We start from the raw sequence: 9997 nt of genomic DNA on the forward strand, positions 1-9997 counted from the left end.
GTCATAAGATTACTCTTCTAATACCTGTAATCTATAACTCAAGAAAACAAGTAAAACAATCAATCAATGCAAATATCAATGCAATAAAGTAAAGTATGTGATTTAGGGAAACCCAAGTCTAAACCGACTCAAGTCCATCTCCCAATACCACATTGACTTATACCTTTATCTTCTCGTTCAGAAGATGAAGAAGAATTCCCGACTCTATCTCGGTCCATTCCCAAATCTGGTAATCACAATATTGAACAGTCACAATATCAATAAATAACCCAATCCGGAAGACATAACTCCTAATCTCAATGATAACACAAATCTGATATCGAATCTCTGTCAATATCTTTCGAAAATCATAACAAATACATAAACAATCTGTTCTTCAATCTGACTTCAATTCTATAATATCTACTGTAGCAGGAACACCATATCTGAATCATATTCAATTCTGACAATATCATAAATTCAAATCTTGTCTAAACGTAACAAAGCTTACGTCCAGTTGTAGCCTGCGTTGATAGGAACATAGTACTATAATCGGATTCAAAAACAGACGGACGGATTTCTCACAAAATGCGTAAGGATTTTCGGATGAAATTCTCTTTTCTTTCTTACCTCTGAAGCAAGATTTGTACATGTATATATATATATATATATATATATATATATATACAAACTTGCATGTAAAAGAAACGTGGCATCTTTTCTTACATCTTGGTCGGCGCTCGGGCGGTAATAATTTACCGCTCGGGCGCGACCCTTTCTGTCCAAGCCTTTCGAAATGTACCCTTGGCGCTCGGGCGGTCAAAAACTACCGCCCGGGCGCCACCTTCTCTGCCCGAACTTGTTCTTGTTGAACATTGGCGCTCGGGCGGTCGTCATCTACCGCTCGGGCGCCACTACTTCTGTCCAACACTCGTGTAATTAGTATACTTTGCCCCAATCTGGTCTCGCAATGGCCCGGCTACATCATTCACTTTCGTATAATCTCAATCATATCAATTAATCAACGTCTGATTACAGGAATATTTCTCGGGCATTACACCATCAAAGCCTGCAACAAATAAACTTCAAGAACACGTCAAGAACACATTTTCATAAAATCGCAGTTTGAGGAGTTCCACGAAAACGATCATAACTCACTCATTTCTTGTCCAAAAATTATGAATTTACTATTACATCAAAGGTATCGAAAATTACTTCGTTTTATATGTTGAAAAATTTTCCCAGAAAACAACCAAAAATTAACGGTACACGAAATGCAACAACATCTGGTTTTGAGATCTAAAAATCATTTCAAATTCAATCCAACCAATTATGCTCAAACTCTTGCACATAATACATGAATTTTTACACATAAAAAACATCACACCATATATTATGACAAGATCGATGCAAGAACGAAAGAGTACACATTCCTTGATCTTTAAAAACTATCGAAAAGACGATACCGAAGCGGAGAGAATGCGAGGGTTGATCCGAGACGAATTCTGGCACGATTTTGATGCTAAAAATAAACGAGGGATTGCTGGAAAATTGGAGAGGGAGGGGGTGGCTGCAGCTACTCTTAGAACCCTAAATTTTCTTTTTAAAAAATGAAATGATAAAGATGTGTGTGCAATGAAAACCGATGGAGTGTGTGTGGGAGTGTGTGTGCGTGTGTGTGCGCGTGAGTTTTGGGCTAAGTGGGGGAAAAGTGCTTAATTAATTAATTAACAAGATAATTAAAATACTAACCCCTAATAACTATTCTAAAATCTCTTAGTTTAAAATAAATCGTACAAGTGTTAAATCTTTAGAAGTTTAAAATATTAAAAAAATCACGTAATAAATAAATTAGGCTTTAAAATGCTTAAAAACTTAATAAATCATTTAAAATGACAATTTCTTGACTTGAAATAATATACCACATTTCAAAATCGCATACATCGTTGTCGGTCTTTTTTCCTCGATCCTGCATGGAATAATCGCCTGAAACATTAGACTCAAAAAAATATTTTAACATGAATCACATAAACATAAATAATTAATTATTAAAATTTATAAATCGTGTACCGCTAAAATTCATTTTAAATTTTAAATAAATAATTTAATAAATAAATAAATAAATACATGGGTTTTACGTTCATTAATTTTGGGCTCTACAATTCCTCCTCCACTTAAATAAATTTCGTCCTCAAATTAAGTCTTACCTAACAGTTCGGTAGTGATTCCTCATGTTTGCCTCGGCCTCCCAAGTGGCCTCTTCTATTGATTGGTTCTGCCACCGGACTTTGACCAACTTGGTCACTTTGTTCCGAAGTCTCCGCCTTGTCTGTCTAGAATTTGGACAGGTCTCTCCGCATATGATAGATCCGGAGCAAGCTGCAACGGCTCAAAGCTCAAGACTTGCGAGGTATTTGTTATGTAATTCCTCAACATCGAGATGTGGAATACATTATGTGCACCGGCCAGATTCGGCTGTAAGGCTACACGATAAGCTAGTGTCCCAACTCTGTCAAGAATTTCGAACGGTCCAATAAATCTCGGACTAAGTTTGCCTCTCTTCCCAAACTTCATAACACCCTTCATATGTGCTATCTTCACTAAAATGTGATCACCTACGGAAAATTCGAGATCTCTCCTCCTCTTGTCAGCATAACTGTTTTGATGACTCTGGGCGGTCTTTGTCCTGTCTCGAATCTTGATCACCACATCTGCATTCTCCTGAACAATCTCTAGACCAAATTCTGATCTTTCACCGACTTCATCCAAAGGAATCGCCTCGTAGGGAGCCATATCTATCGATGATTGGAAACTGTTATTGTAGATTAACTCCACTAGAGGTAGCTTTGGTTCCCAATACCCATGGAAATCGATAACACAAACTCGGAACAGATCTTACAATATCTGAATCACTCTCTCAGACAGGCCATCTGTCTGAGGGTGGAATGCTGTACTGAATAGTAACTCCGTCCCCATTTCTGCATGTAAACTCTTCCAAAAGGACGATGTGAACCTTGGGTCCTTGTCGGACATAATAGAAATTGGGATCCGTGCAAACACACTATCTCCCTGATATAGAGCTCTGCATACTGAGTCATGGAGAAAGTCGTCTTCACTGGCAAGAAGTGTGCTGACTTAGTTAGTCGATCCACTATAAGCCAAATGACATTAGATCCTCTAACTGACCTCGGCAAACCAACAATGAAGTCCATTGTGATATTCTCCTATTTCCACTCAGGGATAGGGATCGGCTTAAGCATTCCTGCTGGCCTCTGATGCTCTACTTTCACTTGCTGAAAAGTAAGACATTCAGATAAAATCGGAAGATGTCCCGCTTCATACCTTGCCACCAATACAGCATCTGCAAATCCTTGTACATCTTGGTACCTCCTGGCCACCAATGCCAACTTCGGAAACTCTAACTGCTCCTACGTCACCCTTCTACCGTCTCGGGTAGGATCCACTAGAAGACTTTGATTTATACAAACATTTGTACAAACCCACTCAGCTTGGACTTACACTACTGCCTAAACTGAACTACTAGCTACGACTTAAGGCAGCACCTTTCAGCCAACACTTCTTTAACGTCTACTAGTTTTTCACCCGTGCGATGCACAGACAATTATTTTATCTAATTGATTATTAAAATTAGTATGTATGATAATTTGTTTATTTTCTCTTTAACGTGACTTTTTATCAAAGTGAAATGTTTATTGTTTTCATATGTATATAGATCTTAACAATGAAACACTGAATAAAAGAGTCATTTTTGTATTTCGGCTGAAAATTAATATCACGCTTGTATTAAATAATGAATGACATAATGTGTCTATCAATTATATTTTTTTCACATATAAATTTATGTACGATGTAGAAAATAATACTTGTAACAAAATAAAATGATAAACATGATACAAACTTTTAATGTGGTTTTAATTTCAATAGATAATTTAAATTAAAATATAAATAAACTAAATGGATTATAGATCATACAATTAGAAAACAAAAACAAATTACAAATTTTGAAAAACTTCCTTAAATACAACATTTGTCGTTAAATTTTTTGGGTTGTTATCACTATGACATATCAAACAATTTACACTCTTATGATTCGTAACTCTGGATATAGCAACGTACAATTGATAATGGCTAAAAACAAGTTCTTAAAAAAAAGTCCTACATGTGACAATGATTGCCCCTGACTTTTGTTAATTATCATTGCATATGATACAATCAAAAAATACTGAACTGTCTTCGTTGAAATTTAAAAGGAAGTATTAGATCAGAAGGCGTCAATGACATTCTTGAAATAAGTACTTTATGACCTGCATTACTTCCAGTAAGAATTTTTCCTTCCGAAACATGGTTTTCGAGCCTTGTCACGATTAATCTAGTGTCATTGCATAATCTAACAGAATGATCTATGTTGGAGATAAATTACTTTATTTAATTAAAAGAAATCATTATATTTGTAATATCACTTAACGTGTATATTGATGTTGCAATCAGCATCTTGACTGAACCATGAAAACTAAATTGTTGAGATACTATGGCTCTCAAATCCATATTTTTTGTTTAAATATGTACAACAAAAAATAAATAAAATAAATGGAACTAATCCTAAAAGAAACATTTATAATGATAACTCACAAGATAAATGTATTCAAGTATTAAAAAAAATTGGTATTTAATATAAATTTATTTAACAGTGATTATTAATAATAGCCTACTATACAACTCCATAATCAATTTTGGCCTTGGAGTAATTTTCCTAACAAAATTTGTGTATTGAGTATATATGTCAAATTCCATACATATATTTTAATTCTAAATATGTTAATTAAAATTTTTTCCTTGTTTATATTATTTTGCATGAATAAAAAAATATAATAAAAATGACAGTTTATATTAAATGGATACGATTATTTTTTAAACATCTATAATAATTCGAGAATTGTTGGTTTTTAATTCTTAGGAGACATTCAATTTTCAAGCAGTTATACAGAGACATTAATATGCAGTTTTACTAATGAATTAAATATATTTAGACATTTATTATAATATATATTACCATTTCGTTTATTTCCTTTTTTAGAATGTCATTTAGGCGAGAACTTAATAAATTTAGCAACAATTCTATTTTTATACGTGTATATATATATATATATATATATATATATATATATATATATATATATATATATATATATAGATATATATATAATCTTGTTGTTGTGATAATTTTTAGCACTCAAACAATTTGATTTTTAGAAAAAAATAAATAAACTAACTAAATATTGTATTTCTTTTCAATAAGTAATTTGAGTAGGAAATTACTTAAAATAACAAAATATATTTTTGAATGATTTACCTAATGAGTAATACTGAATATTACAATCATTTGTATTTTAAATTTAATTATACAATTTTTAATTAAATTGTTTTTTATAATCAATGCAAAAATTTTAAAATAGTTTACGCTTTAAACAGATTTTAGTTTCAATTTGAGTAAAAAAAATAAAAAAAACATATAATATATAAATTACATTTGAATTAATATAAATATTAATAAATTCAAAATTGAATTAAATGAATTGATATAATCAATGCAAACAATAATTGAAGTGATCATTTATTGCAATAGACATATGTCAATATTTATTAAATGTTTTATTTCCTTTTTTAGTAAGTAATTTTGGCGGGAACTTCCTATTTTGGCAAAAACTCTACTTTTATATATATATATAGATGTGTCAAAAACTGCATACACAAGTTTAACGTCTTTGTGCAAGACTGTATTTGAGTGGTGGCGTGTGTGTATGAGAACTGATCTCTGAAAACTACCCGAAAGTGTTCTCACACACTGAGGGATATATGCTTCTAATCTAAAGCTGATAACATGTTTAAGTGTTCCCTCGACTGGTCTGAATTCTTCTTTCTTAAGCTGATATAACTTTGAAGCGTGCCCCTTTTTTTTCTCTCTTGTATTGTATATATTGTTATTTGAGTCTTCACCGATCTTCTCTTTATATAGGCGGGAAAAGCTGATCGTATGGTGAGACTCATTTATAGTATCTGTTGCATTTGAATCGGCTTCTTGGACTTTGTGTCTCGTCTTTTTGACTGCCCTTCTGAAGCGTTTTGTCTTTAATACTCTGATGCAACGTCCATTATTGTCCTTTGACTGGATAATGGCTTTGTACCTTCTCACACAGCTGGAATCTACTAGCTGTAAGCTGTCTTGATCCGCAACTGAGAGGTTCTGACTGATGCTTCAGTTTGATCAGCTTGACCGATCTTCAGTTGGGCTAGCTAAATCAGTTGACTCATTAGTGGAACTGATTTAGCTCCTTCAGTTGATCTGGCTAGCTGGGTTCATCGTTAGTTGGGCACATCATCGGCTGGCCAAGCTTTTGAGGTCTTCCTGCTGAATCACTTATCAGCTGGACTATCAATTGAACTGCTTGCTTGAAGAACCAGTTGGACTGATTTGGTTTCGGCGATCAGTTGGTTCAATCAGTTGGTATCTCCGATAGCTTCAGTTATGGCTTCGTAAACTTGATTAAATCAGTTTCAGCTATCTGCGCACTAAGGTAGATTATTAGTAACATAATTAACAAGTTTTGTTATCATCAAAATCAAGATTGCAAACTTGAAAAGTTCCAACATACTTTCTCCAACCAGAATTCACATTTAATGAATTCACATCAAAATCAAAATCAAGATTGCAAACTATGACGAACTGATCTAGGTAGGGCTGAAATATTCGATTCATCAGGTCCATAAAAATCGTTGGAGCATTCGTCAGTCCAAATGGCATTACTAAGAACTCGTATTGCCCATATCTAGTTCTGAAGGTTGTCTTATGAACATCTGTATTTTTCTAAGAACTCGTAGTGCCCATATATAATTTACCGCCCAGCGGGAAGTCTTTTGTCTTTGAGGCAGCAAATAACAAGCAAATACCGCACATTATCTCCTGTATCTATGCGAGAAAGGTTATAAGACAAGGCTGCCAAGCTTTTCTAGTATGTTTTACTGCAGCACATGTTCCTATCAGTCAGAAGCTAGAGGATGTTGAAGTTGTCAGAGACATTCCTAACGTCTTTCCTGAAGATGTTTTTGGAATTACACCGAATCGTGAGGTTGAATTTTCTATTGAGTTGATGTCGAGAACTGTGTCAATTTCTAAGGCACCATATCGTCTAGAATCCACCGAAATGAAAGAGATGAAGTATCAAATTCACGAGTTGCTGGACAAGAGTTTTATTCACCCGAGTTGTTCTCCATGGGGCGCAATGGTATTATTTGCGAAGAAAAAGGATGGAAGTATGAGACTCTGCATTTACTATAGAGAGTTGACAGAGTCACCTTCAAGAACAAGTATTCCTTGCCTAGAATCGAGGATTTATTTGATCTATTACAAGGAGCATTGATATTCTCAAAGATAGATCTTTGTTCGGGATACCATCAGCTGAAGTTGAAGGAGTCTGATATTCATAAGACAGATTTTAGGACTCTAAATGGGCATTACAAGTTTATGGTGATGCCATTCGGGTTGACCAATGCGCCAACGATCTTCATGAACCTCATGAATCATGTACTTAATCCGTATCTAGATCAATTTATGATAGTCTTCATAGATGATATTCTGATATATTCGAGGAGCAAAGAAGAGTGCAGTCAGTACTTGAGAACGGCACTACAATTGTTGCAAGATAGAAATTTATTCACTAAGTTCATCAAGAGTGAGTTTTGGCTGGAGAGAGTTGTGTTCTTAACCACATTATTTCTATAGATGGATTTGAAGTCAATCAAAGCAAAGTCGAGGATAGTTAGAGAGTGGACAGTACCAAAGAGAGTAACCAGATTCAGTAGCTTCTTGGGTCTAGTTGGCTATTATCGGAAGTTCATTCAAGGATTCTCATTTATTGCAGTACCCTCGATCGCCTTGAAAAATAAGAATGCAAAGTTTATTTGGGGATCGGAATGTCAAGAGAGTTTCAAGAAGCTGAAGTAAGCTTTGACTTCAACGTTTTATCGATGTCATCAGGGCAAGGAGAGTATGTTCTCTATACGGATGCTTCAAAGCTTGGTTTAGCCGCAGTACTGATGCAAAATGACCGATTGATAGCATATGCATATAGTACTCCGTACTCCATTCATCCGTGAAGTACGAAGATGTACAAGGATCTGCAGTTATTATATTGGTGGCGGAATGAAGCAATACATCACACTTTTGTGTCCGAATATTTGACAGGTCAGCAAGTTAAGGCAGAGCATCAGAGTCCAACTAGAAAGCTTAAGCCACTTCCTATTCCCATGTAGAAATGGGAAAATATTACTATGGATTTGGTACTGAGGTTGCCGAGGACTATCAAGGGATTTAACGCCATTTGAGTGATTGTTGATCGTCTTACCAAATCAACGCATTTTCTACCTATTAAGTCGACATTCACCATGACATTGTATGCAGATCTGTATATTCGAGAGATAGTCTGACTGCATGGAATTCCAGTGTCTATTGTTTCTGACAGAGATCCGAGGTTCACATCGTCCTTCTGGAAAAGTCTGCATTCAGAGAAGGGAGAAAAGTTGTTGTTCAATACAGCTTTTCATCCTCAAACTGATTGTCAGTCCGAGCTTGTGTGATCGATTTCCAAGGAAGTTGGGAACCGAAGTTACCTCTAGTAGAGTTCACCTATAACAAAAGCTACCAATCGCCTATAGGAATGGCTCCTTACGAGGCACTTTATGGAAGGAAGTGTAGATCACCCATACATTGGGACGAGGTTGGTGAAAGAAGAGAATTTGATCTAGACATGATCCAGAAAACATCGGAGCTAGTAGTCAAAATCCGAGATAGATTGAAGAGAGAACAAAGCTGACAAAAGAACGTCAATAAACGACGAAGAGAACTATAGTTTGCAATGGGTAACCACGTATTTGTGAAAGTAGCACCTATGAAGGGTGTTATGAGGTTTGGCAAGAAATGCAAACTCAGTCAGAGGTTCATAGGATCGTTTGAAATTCTAGAGAAGATTGGAACATTAGCCTATAGAGTGGCATTGCCACCAACGCTAGCTGGAGTGCATAATGTGTTGCGTATCTCAATGCTGCGAAAGTACATGCCGAATCCTTCACTTGTACTGAATTATGAACATATGCAGTTGACCCCAAATATGTCATACGAGGAAAGACCTACTATACAAATTTTGGATTTGCAACAAAGAAGACACCGAAATAAGGTTATACGAATGGTAAAGTTAAGTGGCTAAATCAATCGGAGGAAGAAGCTACTTCAGAAACTGAGAGAGACATGAGGAGTCGCTATCGGGAGTTATTCGGTATGTAGAGCCCAAAATCAATATACGTAAACCCTTGCATTTATTAAATAATTAAAATTATTTATTTAATTCTAAAATTATTTTTAACCATGCATGATTTACGATTCGTATTATTTTAAATTGTTACATGTTTATTTGATGTACGTTAAAAAAAATTCTCGAGTTTTCTGTTTCAAACGAATATTCGATGCGAGATCGAGAAAAGAGACCGGTGATGAATTTAGGCGATCAATGAAAATTTGTTATTTTATTTCAAGTCGAGAAAATTGTTATTTTAAATTATTTTAGGAATTTAAGAATTATAAAACCTAATTTAATTTATTAGGTGATTTTGAGATTTTTAAGCTTTTCTAAAAAAATTGCTAAGTTGAGAAGTGAGGATTATAAACCTTGTAAATTAGTTTATTAAATCTTTTAGTGGGGTTAAGTAATTATATTAGTAATATTTTATTACTAATTATTTACCTAAGTATGTTTAGCCCCTAATAATTTCCCTACACACACACTCTCACGCAAACACATATGCACACACGTTTCATCACACTACACACACGTTTCGAAAATTTTGGAGGAGAGCTAGAGTTCTAAATTCTCAGCAGCAGCCACCCATTTTGCCTTGCAAAATTTCTGAAGATTTCGTTGGTTTTCCCATCAAAAATCGTGCCACAAAT

General features: G+C 34.7%; 1 protein-coding gene across 1 annotated transcript; it reads left to right on the forward strand.

Moving 5' to 3' along the window:
- Nucleotides 1-8909: 8909 nt before the first annotated feature.
- Nucleotides 8910-9257, forward strand: LOC140835711 (uncharacterized). The gene has a single exon (XM_073201116.1). It carries the CDS (start codon nt 8910-8912, stop codon nt 9255-9257), a length of 348 nt encoding a protein of 115 aa, XP_073057217.1.
- The last annotated feature ends 740 nt before the right edge of the window (nt 9258-9997 follow it).

Source organism: Primulina eburnea, chromosome 7 (assembly GCF_022965805.1).
Source record: "Primulina eburnea isolate SZY01 chromosome 7, ASM2296580v1, whole genome shotgun sequence".
NCBI classification, from domain to species: Eukaryota; Viridiplantae; Streptophyta; class Magnoliopsida; order Lamiales; family Gesneriaceae; genus Primulina; species Primulina eburnea.

What these genes read in the sequence shown, in the direction of transcription:
- LOC140835711 (XM_073201116.1), top strand. Translation starts at nt 8,910, where the DNA reads ATGGGTAACCACGTATTTGTGAAAGTAGCACCTATGAAGGGTGTTATG.